At 34.9% G+C, this 13,999-nt stretch overlaps 1 protein-coding gene across 1 annotated transcript; it reads left to right on the forward strand.

Annotated features, from left to right (window-relative positions):
• The first annotated feature begins 2,134 nt into the window (after window positions 1-2,134).
• LOC128239389 (heat shock 70 kDa protein 12A-like) lies at window positions 2,135-13,798 on the forward strand. The gene is made up of 8 exons (XM_052956013.1): window positions 2,135-2,196; window positions 8,103-8,211; window positions 8,492-8,644; window positions 9,053-9,210; window positions 9,881-10,102; window positions 10,414-10,561; window positions 10,850-10,984; window positions 11,569-13,798. The coding sequence occupies exons 2-8, from the start codon at window positions 8,163-8,165 to the stop codon at window positions 12,498-12,500; spliced, it is 1,797 nt and encodes a 598-aa protein (XP_052811973.1). The 5' UTR covers window positions 2,135-2,196; window positions 8,103-8,162; the 3' UTR covers window positions 12,501-13,798.
• Window positions 13,799-13,999: the final 201 nt, after the last annotated feature.

Below are 13,999 nucleotides of genomic sequence, written 5' to 3' on the forward strand. Positions count from 1 at the left end.
AACACAGCTTCTGGGATTCTCGATAAAATGGCTCCTGAGATATTAACAGTTAATTATTTAGCCACAACATCTTTATTCAACTTCACCCAGTTGTTTAAAACTTGGTTTGGTCCAGGTTTGTCGAAAGTTTTTTTGATTGGTAAATATGTTTTCAATAATCACTATTAACCAATCAAATTATTTCAAATATAAACTAGCCAAAATATACCGTTCGATAACTTACCTAGAAGATTTATTTAATTGGCAGCTGGTGCCTAGTGCATAAGACATGTTTTTTCTTGCTTTGAGTTAAAGGGTCAAGATTTTAAATCGGTGGAAAAAGTATGCAAATTAATAGTTTCTCATTTGCAGATGTGATGGCGTAGCATCAATCGTACAATCTATACAATACCATACATATCTGTTGCAGTTTCTGCAGTGACTATCCTTTTCAAAAATATCCCACAGTTTATGACGTTCAAATACACTCTACTGTAGTATCTCCACCACAACAGAACTGACATTCCCAGATGAAGAGTGTTTTTTTCTTCTTCAAAGTATTGTATTTCAGTCCAACAAACCAAACGATGTCAGTATAACGCTTTGCCATAGCTGTAAGTCACTTCAGTGTTTTATATTAGTTCAAAAAGCATATACATTGTTTGAGGAACGCATAGACGCGTTCGATTTCACACACGCATTTTTCAGTCAAATCCAACCTAATGTAAAAAGATTACTAGGTAGAACGGGTAGTGTTTGAGTGACACAATTTATGACAATTTTTGACTCCAAAGGTGAATGGACCTCGGCGAACGCTTCGGTCCATATACACCTTCGTGGGCTAACTGGCCGGTTCTCATAATGTCATATGACTCTCAGTGATGTGTTATATTTCTTAAATAACACAATAGTATTTTATTGTGAAATTAAACTGTATTGCTTTAAACTAAAATGTAAACTGGAATATCCCATTGTCGTTCAGTGTATGATTGAAAAGTTCAACCGTAGAAGTATTGTGTATTAATCGTTGTATATGCCATGTCAATTTCAATTATATATTATTTTTAATCAGATACTATGGTAATCAAAGTCTAGTTTATTTTAGGAAAATGTTATTGTTGTCTTAACATCTTGGTACGTTAATGATTAGGAGCATGTCGGGTTTCAGACGAGGAAATGTTTATGTTCGTTTGTTTTTTTTCTTTTAAAATGCTAAAGAATGGCTTGGAATTGAATACTTTTGAAATAGTCATTCATGGTGAAATCAATGCAATATACTTCCAAAATATCCTATAACAAAAAAGCGTGATTTCAATTCAATTTTTCCTATCGGTTGTTATGGCAACCAAATATTTCTTTGCCTTAAATCTTACCATTAATAAGAATATACTTCGGAAAAAATGGAACAATCAATTAGTGAACATTCAAAATCAATTATTACGTGACGAGGAAGAAGTGGAAGAAAGAAGAAGAAAGTGAAAGAAAAAGGGAGAACTAGGGAGAAATAGGAAGAAAGTTAAAGAAAGGGAAAGAAAGAGGAAGAAAGGGGAAGTAAGTGGACAAAAGAGGTAGAAAGTGGAAGAAAGTGGAAGTAAACGGAAGAAAAGGGAAGAAAATGGAAGAAAGAGGAAGAAGTTAAAAGGAATTGGATGGAATTAGAGGGTAAGGCGGTTTGTTTAGATAATATCCTACCAGTACCAAATCATAGTTTGAGAAACGATTGATGGTGCTGAATACCACGTGCTTAGAATTTCAAGGCAATTCAGGGAGTGTGTGTGGGGGGTAAATTCTAATGTGTTGGATGTGGCTGATTATTGACCACAGAGACTTTCAGAACCAAAGAAATCAGAGCCATGAGGCAGTTTTTTTGCAAAGCGGGAAAGATGAGTTGTGCCATAGTTACATGGAATATTTAAACAGAATAATGAATGCTCACAAAATGTTTAAACTGTTCTTATTCTGGTTGTTTTCATCCAGTTAAAATCACTTATTTATAGTGAAATGCTGTAAAAAAAAACTACGGAAAAATAACACATGAAATATAGTGTCCAAGCACTTAAGAATGTAAAAATCTGTGGTACAAAATTGACCGTTTTGCAGCTCCACTGAGCTGATATACTAAGGAAATTGTTGTCTGCTGCATTCGTTTGATGTGGTTTTACCTATGCAAACAATTATTATGTGTGAGTTTTTTCGGAAAATCTTCTGTGTTTGAAGGTACGAATTAGGTAGCTAAATTTTCTAAAATGATTTCGTGATTGAATAATGCCGGTTTATGCATATAGAAGATTTAAATGGTTTTACAAGGATTACAAAATATAGCTAAAGTACATGTTAATTTCAGATATATATATATATATATATATTCCTACTTTCGATTTCGTTTTATAAAAACGAACAAAACAAACACTGTATATTTTTTCTGATGGTCATCATTTAAATACAATATAATTATGTTACCAATACTATAAAAGGCTTTATTTTTTCGGGCTTGTTTTTATGGTTGATTCAATTCCTGAATTTAACTTCCTTTTTCGGTTTCAATGTCTCCAAAAGCATCATTAGTGTTATCTTCAGACAAATGTCATTTCTTGTCTTCGTCGGTATTTTTTTCAGACGCAGTTTTAGTTTCTTTGATGACTTCCTTTTAACTCATGTTATAACAAGCTGTTATGTGCCAGGTTGCTGTTCAATATACCATACCTGTAAGAGATTTGTATGATCATTATTACTCACAATGACGTGACAGCATTTAGAGTTGTAGTTTGTTCGTCCTCACTGTGTTACAAGTCGTGGGTTCCTGCGATTCGCTTGTTCGTTCGAAATGTGTTCTTGTATCTGTTCTTTTTAACTCATGTCCACACAAGGCATTGTTCACTGTTTGGATGCTTGACTTGACATACGCGTTTGAGACTATGTATCATTATAATCAAATTTACTGGAATTTTTCATGGGATGCTGAGAAGAAGATTCGCTTGAATCGCTTAACATGTTTGCTTGTATCCGTGTTATCACAGGGTGTTGTTTGCTGAAAGGATGTTTGACATAGGTGTTTGAGATTGTGAATGCAAGTAGTACCAAATTTTCAACCCTGATCATATAATATAAATAATTCCCTTCTATGTCCATGCCTTTAACGAAATAGTTATGTCTTCCCAATTAATGTAGGAGACATACTATTTTTTACTTGTCCGTCTGTCAGTCCGTACGTCACACGTTTCCGCTCAATAACTTGAGAAAGCTAATACAGAGGAACTGCATACTTGGTATGCAGGTTGGTCATGGCACGTATGAGATCAGATAGTCTATATTCAGGGTCGCGGTGTCCATTTACACATGGTATGCAAGTTGGTAATGATTTTTTTAAATCAGTAGGTCAAATGATGGTCGCGTAAATTTGTTCGGTAAGCACCCTCAGTTCTCCCCAAAGGCGACCCAGGCTCGATTCCCGGTCTGGGCGCATGTGAGTTTGGTTTGTTGTCACTAGTGAGAACGATCAGCATAAGCAAACTAACACTGCACACCAATTTGAAATAACTCGTTTTAAAACGGAGCTAGAAAATGTTGCATAATTGAGAAATGGAATATATTCAGCTTTTGCAATATAAAGAAACACGCTTAACATTTAATCTAGCAAATTGGCAATTGAAGTTGCACGCTTAAAATCTCAAATAGACAACCTGCAGTCCTTTGACGACGCAGCCTGCTTGGAACTACCGAAATTTTATAGAAAAGCATGTTCAAAGCATGCGTTTGTATGTTTATTATTTCATAATCAAAACGCATTAATATAATGGCTCTCGGCAGTACATGAATTATTGCAACAACACGACCAGTCCAATGTATCGGTAGTATCGTTTTCAAGACCACACGTCACTGCCAGACAGGAATCAATAGTTTAAAAATATGTGTCCTTTTCCAACATTTCTGCATCAATCTGTTGGAGGGCAGTGTTATGGTTGGTAGTAGAATGGTGTACGCCATATATTTTTTTTTGGCGGTGGAAGCTCCGAAAAAACCCAATTGTCTAATTGCAATTCCATTAGTTATGTATTACACAGTATCATGTATATGTTGATAGGCATGCATATCGCGCGGATATACAAAATGCGACAACACAAATAATATATTGAAGACATACCACTTTGTTTGATATGAAAACTACATGAGTTAATAATGAAACCAACATGTAAGATATGACCTTAATGGGTTATAGTGACACTCGATCCGATAATAAAATGTCATTATTTGATTATAAAAAAGGTGAATCACTGCGATCACCTGATGCAGAATGCGGAGATGAGTGTTTCGTTCAAACAATGATAACACTCATTGTTCAAATCATATTTAATTTCTAACATTTAGCGTTATACTGTATCTTTAGGCCGCAGATATCATATCAAATTGTATACGATCAAAATATAAGGTGAAACTGATAAGTTTTCTGATCTTTTTCAGTATTATTTATGGCATTTTGGTTTGCTCAAAACTATGTCGAGTCTTCATTTATTTATTATTTTCCTCATTCCACTAAAAATCAGAGGAGGAAGGACAAAAATTAGAACACTCCATCGCTACGCATCATTCTCTTATGCTGTAGCAATTTATCTCACCCAGTTATCGTCATTTCGCGAAGTGCGCATACGGGCGTGTTGATATGGCGAATGAGCTGTAACGAGTGAGGATGCTGCAATTCATTGCCAGAATAGCGTACTGTTTTTAAGTGTCTACAGTTCGCTATGTACCGCATGATTTATGGTATTTATCACGTAGTTATCTATAAAGTAACGTCATGAACATATGCAGATAGTGTCACCCTCCTCGATCACCATGAGTGCCTCCCAACCCACTCCTCTAACCTCCCGATTCCCTCCGATGGCGTCGAGATCATATCCTCTAGCATCCCTTATATCTCCGAGGGCCTCCTGATCTACAGTTCCACACACTCACGAAGTCACTAACAATTGCCTTTCACGTGATCCGCATATGTTTGTTACGTAAAATAATACATGTTCACGTCAAAAACACCATAAAGCAGAAATAAACATAGATACAAATGTTTTGAACTTGTTGTTATTGAATTTTGATAGCGCTTGTACCTAAACAGATTGTCGTGAGATATAACAAAAAAAACAGAAAAAACACAACATATAACGATAAAGACAAAATAAATTTCAAAGTACAATGATATTAAAATTATAAAAAGTCTTACTTACAGTTCAAACAGGGTGTAATGCAATACATTTTATCAAAGCATTATTTTAGGGCCTCATTTCGAAATATATCTTGCTGAAATCAACAACTGTCAAACACTTTGCATCATGACAAAGCAAAGAGACAATGATTGTCTAATGTCTGAGCGATTCGTAAATATCACAATGATAGCAATCTTCAAGACAACGAATTCGTCTTGTTTTGCGTTGCTTGGAAACAGAGAAATGTTCCATTTTTTTAGACGAATTGTAAGTTGTTCGAAATACAGTTTGTAACAAACAAACAGATGCTAAGATGAATGATTGTACATCGAACTTATGCGATAAATGGAAAATGGAAAACTATGAGCTGGATAAAGTGTGAAAAATGTGAGATAAAAAACAGAAAACCTGCATTGCAATTCAATAGACAATTACCGCCATACTTGGCATTCCCATCGTTATTTATCTCACTAGTCGCATTCCTTTAATATAAGCTATGGCATTATTATTGTTCATAAGAGTGGCCAATTACAACGTTACATCACGGTTTACTAAAGTCCCATTCATAGAAATGACTCTTTGTCAGTTTCCCGCATTTTTGTGCCCATCCCTTTGGGGTCAATATTATGGGTTGTTGTCTGGGTTTTTTTACACATTTTGTTTGTTTTTTTCCAAACTCGTTTAGGAACGTTTTCTGTTTCTTATGTTTCTTTGTACAGGATTGTTTATCCAGCCAAGTAGGCCATTGTATTTTGGCCTTTGTAGGTCATGTAACCTTTGTATTTTCCGAAACCTGAATTCAGGCGGAATGTTCAAATGTACATTCTTTCATAACGTAGAAGATAAAGTCAATATTAATAATGAAGTCCAAATCCAGATTAAATGAAACTACAGATAATGGAAAACTTAATTACAGACGGGGAAATAAGGATGGGTATTTTCAAGGATTGGGGAGGGTCATTTTTTAACCATACATTTACTTAAGTCCTTTCTATTTTATTCTCACTTAATCAAACAACAAAATAATCTTCATAGTACCATATTTTTATTAAGACAATTTAACACACAGTTCTATGAAGAAAATCACGTGTTTCTGTGAACCCAAGATAACAAAAGGAATGGAGCTATTGAGCAATTTTCGGAACCGTAGTAAGGTATAATTTATTTCATGCATTTTGGTGAAAGAATGAAAAATATTGGTGAATGATAACATTTTATCATTTCACTATGTACCAGATACAGACAACTCGGGACTATTTTTTCCATCTTTTATAAGATTTGCTTCCCTTAACTTGAATAGGTACATGTGTGTAACAAGTAAAGTACATGTTTGTTGTCGTCTGTAGTGCAGTTATAGACACATTGGTCGAATCGTATTGAATTGTCAAAATTGAATTATGCAATAGTTTAAATAAAACAAACATTTTTGCGATTGATTATAACTATCAAAAAAAACAAACAAACTATTTCATGGAACAAACTGTTACAATAAACCCGCTTGACAGGTATCGGTTGAATATTTACTGGGCCACATGTGCTAGTAGAGTTGATAGATCACTTCTACCTACAAACTCTTACCGCGTACATGTATGCACAATTATTTTGAATTTGACCAATTTCCTTCAATTGTTTACCGTCATCAGTTCAACAATTCATGTTTCATTTTAACAATAATGCTTAGAAACGGCTTGTCTAAAACCTGAACGATAAAGGAGTCCCGCCTTCAAATAGTTCCGATCATCGGCCATAAAAACATGATCAATTAAAGCAGATTAAAAACCAACTAGCCTTACTAGGCCATGGTGTTTTCCGACATCTCGTCGAGAAAACTTTCAATCTCTACGCTCCATCCTTCTCAAATGCACCTTCGAGCACATCCTCGACATTTCCTCTGGGGTTTTCGTAAACCAAAAACTTAACGGAAACGTGTCATTCAACTTTAATATATATGAAACTAATTCGCTGTCTCAACAAAAAGGCATCCTTCGGCTGCAATGAGCATAATTCACCCCGAAAAAAACCGTAAGATCTAGAGTCTGAAAGCGACAGTGAGTAGATAATTATACACTACGAAAAACACTAAACACAGACTTCCGTTGCTTTTACGCATACACACTTTTATAAGTTCATCTTTGTAAGTTTAAATATTTTTTGTAATTGTTTTTGAATGTAGAAAAAGTGCCACATGCTCAAGATTCATTTGATTGTATTTCTAAGCGATATAATTCTATATTTTTTTGTTTCCGAAATGCTTTTGATTAAATACTTGTTTTGTGCTTCAATAATGGTTAAAATGATAGGTTTTGTTGATGGTAGTAGCGTTTTATCTAGAAATAATTTGAATTCCAATAAACATTTCCATAAAGTGTGAACTTATTTAGTGGACGGACTGCTCGCGCGAAAAGGATATAACCTTGACATAGCGGTTAGGCCGCAGTTTCTTCTCTTCGCAAAGAGGCCACAGAAAGGGACTGTCGACAAACAAAATTAAATCCAGCGGTAAAATATATTGAAAAACACGATAAATGCATGTAAAAAAGACAATTTGTTGAATTCAGTGTAAGATCGTTGTTTTTTTTCACTCGTAGTCACAAAAAAAATATTTTCACTCATTTATACCATAATACAAGCATGCACATATATAATTATATATATACACACACACAAACACACACGTAAACACGGCCCATATCATTTTCGTTTGACATTTACTCAAATACTCAGTCAATGACGCAGATTCAATATTCATTGTATATATGGTGATATTATATTGTGGCTTCAAGAGTGTTAACTGTTCAATTCTATACGACATTCAGAGCAAACCACAAACTAACACGAAGACGCGATAAGTAACTTTGTGACATGACAATGGAAAGTCTACTGTCTGATTTGATTTATAAATAAAGACAATATAACATAAACTTCCAGAAAAAAATGAGCTGATTCTCTTCATGTGAACGACACGTGAGCAACCTCCTTTTCAAAACAATGGCAGCTAAGGACACAGGGAGATACAAAAAAGAAGAAACAAGAACAGGTAAGAGGTTTCAAGCAAAAATGAATATTACAAAGACAATACAATGTAGATTACAGAGACTGCTTGGTACAGGGTTCAAAGCCTAACAGTTAAACTAAACGAGAGACACATAGCGCAAGGAGTTATAAAGATCCTTATTTACATCCTCTCTTAAACGTTGTATTAACTAAATGAAACCGGAAACAAATATGAAGCGGAAGTCAGCTTTTTATGCATTATATTCTTTATTTTTTTAAACAAAGCTATTATGCTGCATATTTCACTCTTCATTGCTTTTCAGGAAAAGAAGACAGGAAGGACTTCCTGAAAATAAGCCTTGATATTGGGACAACATTCTCTACTTGGTGTTACTGTTTTGATCATGACTATAACAGACACCAAAATAGCGTACGAGCAAAGAACTGGCAGTCAGAAAACCGAGTCTCTGAAAAAGGTTCGAATTTAAGTATCAAGACATTGTCATTGCCATAAAATAGTGAGTTGAAATGCTACATCCCCGCGGAATATACGTGCGTGGCGCTGATTATCATAACTTTTAGACATAATTATAATTTGTCCATGTAGTATAAACAATTGCACGTACTCTGCGTGTGACAAGCTAATCCAAATTGGGAAGTCATTTGACAGGAACCTATTTGTTCCTCACGCTCTATACTATACGGCCGCAGGGTGTTTTGGGAATATTCGTTCCAAATCGAAATGTACTCGGACAAGAAATACATATTGCAATCAGATATGACATATTTTAAGTATTATCGATACATATCATATCTACCCAAGACTATCAACTTGTGTAAATTTTGACATATTCAATTTAAACTAATTTCCATCTTACATGTAGCCCCGACAGCCGTGCTGATCGAACCGTGCGGCAAAAAGTTCCATAGTTTTGGATACTCCGCTCAGAGGAAATACGCAGAATTATGTGAAAAAAATGTGAACAAAGCTACGGAATGGTTCTTCTTTTATAGATTCAAAATGAATCTTCACCGTCGGACAGTAAGTAATATTGTACATGTATGTTTGTTTTTCCTCTCACGAATTCCTGATTAAATACTATTCCACAGACGTTCCTTAAACCTATGTTTGTCATTTATCTATTAAGCTGATCCTAGAGAATGATACCAGCTATTTTTGCTCATATGCTTATCTTTGGAACATAAATGTATTATGAGATGACTTACAGTTTTTCAAAATTATTTCTCACGCCCATAGGTGATTGCTTGTGTGTCATATTGCGGTCAATAATTTGAAAGAATATAGATCAATGTTGATTTTACCAAATACTTCGAAGAGACACTAAACAGTACTGACGCTGATTTAAACTTATTTAGAATTCTTATTACCAAGCAGACCATTACGCAAATTTTAATAGCGTTACGAACGCGTTTTTGCAAAAGAAACTTTTTTAGCCTATGAAATCAAAGGATAGGATTTCTTTTTTCAACCTCCAGTAATTAGGTTCAAGCTAATTTGCTAGTCACCATAGTGTCCATTGTTTTATTTTAATTACAGTGTCTAAGTGTTACAAACAGTGTGTTATTATTAAACTTGTTTAAAAATAGTTCAGTATGTGGCCCTTGGAATGAATGGAATAAAGAAAACTTGACTTGACTGGAATACGTGAATGAATCTGTTAAAAATAAACTAATTTATTGTTTGACTTCAGTCAATACAAGACGATGAAAAGTTGGAGGATATTTCGGGGAAGACTCTTAATGCAAAATATGTCTTTACAAAGGCCATATGGTATTTAAAGAACGATGCAATAGAATCTATTCGAAAGGGAACTTTGATTCCATCTATTGAATCATACATTCAGTGGATTTTGACTGTGCCGGCGATTTGGACGGACACAGCAAAAAGTTTCATGAAGTCGGCAGCAAGAGAGGTGAGCTCTGCTTTATTTTATCAATAAATTATTTTGTCACTGGGTTTAACTGATTATAACACGTCGACTATAGTAACATAATTAACTTGTTTTAGGGAAAATGATGTTTGTTCCGCGAATAAATTGAGAGCAATTATGAACATAATTTCTATACACATTTAATTTACCATCCTCGATAATAATGACCTGATTCACAGAGAGTTGGATAATATTTGTTCACTAGCGCAGTTCTTTATGTCAGCCTTGTCCCACTTCTGTGTTTTTGTTGAAATATATCCATGCCACTCGAAAAGTATTTTTTTTGCATTTAGGCTGGTATACCACCAGAACGTTTGGAAATAGTAATTGAACCAGAAACCGCTGCAGTATATTGTCGGAATTTGCCGATAGATGGACATGAAGGCGATTGTCTCAAGCACATGCAAAGAGGATCAGCATATGCTGTTTTAGATGCCGGTGGTACGTATGATCTTTACAGGCATCGGGTTTCTTGAGCAAAATACATCAAATTATATGCTATATATAAGCAAACTAGTTATGTTCTCGGCCCTTTTACGGGACGATATGATACTTGAAAGCTCTTTCTAGTGACCAGACCATCGCCCAAACGATGAACATGAACACGGTTATAAATGGTTATTTACATTAAAATATATTCAAAAGAGACACATGCCATAAGGCCTGAAATATTTTTTAGAGATAAAAATGCATATGAATAAATGAAAATGGTCATTACTCACATTGCAGGTGGTACGGTCGACATGACTGTACATGAAATAATAGATGCAGACAGTGTGCATGAAATACACAAGGCATGTGGTGGTGATTGGGGTGGAACAAGAGTTGATGAAGCAATCGAGGAATTCATTGAAGACATATTCGGTAGGTCGAGATTTGTATTTAAACAGCACATTGTTAGTACCTATACCTCTCTCTCTCTCTCTCTCTCTCTCTCTCTCTCTCTCTCTCTTACAGTTTACAGGAACGTTTACTGCCTTTTGATAACCTACATGAGAACCCATAAACCAATATCGCAGATTTTCCTACCTAGTTGAAACGTTTTAAAACTTTGAAGTAAAACATTAAAACAGATAAGGTACTGGACTCCGTTTAAATAATATGTCTAAGTCGTAAACCTTACGCTGATTAAGAGTGTTTGTGTCCAATCATAAAGTTATGGGCAGAAACGCAGGTTACGCCAAAAACAGATTGTTGCTTGGTAAGTTACGATCATTATTGAAACGGGACCCTTGTCTGTCATTAAACATATTTAGGAAGGGAACTTGCAAATATTAACAAAAATACACAATCTGTTAGGATTTACTTCTGCTTTGTCTAAGACTCCCTGGGAGCATTGTAAGCAATATGGGATGTTCTGAGGAGCTTGGACGAGACTGATAACATTGAGTCGAATAAAGTGCCTATACTAAACAGCTAATACTAACTTTTAAATAATTTTCATCCAGGTAGAGGCATTCTTAAAGAGTTGAAAGAAAAGAGCATGGAAGAATATTTAGACCTGTGTGAAATAATCGAACTGAAGAAGAGAGAGATTTCTTCAAGCAAAACAATAACCATTATAATTGGATACGCGTTGCGACAACTGAGCAAATCAAAATCAGGACGATCCCTTGAAGAAGCTGTTGCTAATTCTAAGTATGAAGGCAAAGTCATTGCACATAATGACAAGCTTAGAGTAGATCCCAGTGTCACAGTATCTTGGTTCGACTATTCTGTTAAAAGCACTGTAGCACAGCTGTCTGAAATGCTCGGGAAGACTGCGATGTCAAACTGTAGTGTCATTCTCATGGTCGGTGGACTTTCTCAATCAATCGTGCTTCAAAACGCAGTGAAGAAAACGTTTACAGATAAAAAGGTAGTTATTCCACCAGAGGCAGAGTTATCCGTCTCTAAGGGGGCTGTGCAATTCGCATACAATCCTTTGTTTGTAAAATCACGAATTGTGAAATATACGTATGGCACTGATATCACACACAAATACATTAAATCATGCTCTCACAAAGTTGGTCTCCGAGAGTTAGACAAAAACGGTGATATGAGATGCTATGACAATTTCGTTCTGATCGTTAAAGAAGGTACATCAGTACCCGTCGATGATGTGGTTGATGGGTCCTTGTTTGGTCCAATTGTGAAAACGCAGAATTCAATTAGGTCCGAAATATTTATATCAACATCTCCGGATACTGAACTCACAACAGATAGCTCATGTACAAAAATTGGTCAAGTCACATTCAAAATCCGCGAGGAAGACTTCGAAAAAGGATGCATTTACAAACATATTTATAAATTTGGTGGGACGGAAATCAAAATTACAACAATGAACACAGAATTGGATGAAGAGATGGGGGAAGAAACGGAAGTTGAATTCAAGGGATAAAATTTTCAAGACGGTATAACCTCGAACGACGGAACTATTTATAGAAAGTGTTTTTCAGATGACTCGTTCATTTACATTTGTCTAAAATACCATGATTTTATTCCATGAGCAGGGAGGTGCATGTTTCATATAGGGATTTTCCATGTATTTTACTTAAGCGGATTTTTCTATTTTTGAATATGTTGTGTTAATCCTTGTACTGCTTGAATTAAACAGTCCGGAAATCTGTTAGTTTGAGTTTATTGATAGAAAACCAATTTGTTTAATTCATCTTTTTAAAATAGTTGATGTTCAAATTGATTACATTATAAAGTAAACATATTCTGTAATCTAATGCGTCGTTCATAGATAATAAATAAGAAGTCAATTCAGAATGTATGTCACCTGCTTGATTTTCTCATTTATAAAGCTTATTTCCATGAATAAGCCATAACAGAATATTTCTTACGCCGTGTGTATATCGTGTGCTTTTACTCATACGTTCATTAATATGGTGAACAAATGCCGAGCCCAAGCCGGTCAAAATGGCTTAATACGGCGTAAATTGGACCAAAACCCCTACCATTTCGATATATATATAACAGCATTTGTATTATTATCATTATACCTTGAATATGAAGTTTCGGAGCTGGCCATAACTAATGCTGATAAAACTCGAGGGTCAATCCCATTGCATGTTAAATTGTGAATACATGTTTCAAATATTGTGTTTATCAAAGTATACAATTCATTTATTTCTTCATTACTATACTTGTTTGCAAGCGATACATTATTATTAAATCAATATGTATGTTTTTGCCATACAAAGTAACCATACGCATGTACAATTCCTTGCTATTACATATATTATTTAATTACTCTTACATCCGGCAATATGAACTTTCGCTTATTATTCACCATCGGCACACCAGCTCGTGTGCCAAAGTGAACAATAAGACAACTCCATTTAAAACGCACCCACTGTAACGGTAACAGTCGTATATATGCCAAGCAACGTCGTCAGCAACGATACAAAATTGCTTACGTCGAACAGAGTCTTTTATTTTTATGCTCAGTACACATTAAAGGTCATTCATCGTTTTTATGAACATTTTCAATCTAATATTCAAAAAAACCAACACAATTAAGATGAAACAAAATGTTACTTGAAGCTTAACAGACAAGCCAATTCATGAAGGTGTAAATACTTTCTTGTTACTCTCATGTTGATGGTATAGAATTTATTAACAATAATTGTATTTCGTAATCTTCTCATTTCATCAATACATCGATCTGTCATTTGAAAGTTGCTTCAAATGTACGTGGTATGGCGATTTTGTCAATAAATATGTTTGTTTACGTGTCTTTTCTTTGTTAGCAATTACTCCGTAATATTGAATTATTTTTCGATATACTTAATCTTCTACACAGTGATCTCCCTTGACATACATACTGTAATTAATAAATTGCAGTACCTTTTTGCCAAAAACATATGTCCTCGGGCCATCACAAACCAGGTG

The sequence above is a fragment of the Mya arenaria genome, chromosome 1 (genome assembly GCF_026914265.1).
Source record: "Mya arenaria isolate MELC-2E11 chromosome 1, ASM2691426v1".
Lineage (NCBI taxonomy): Eukaryota > Metazoa > Mollusca > Bivalvia > Myida > Myidae > Mya > Mya arenaria.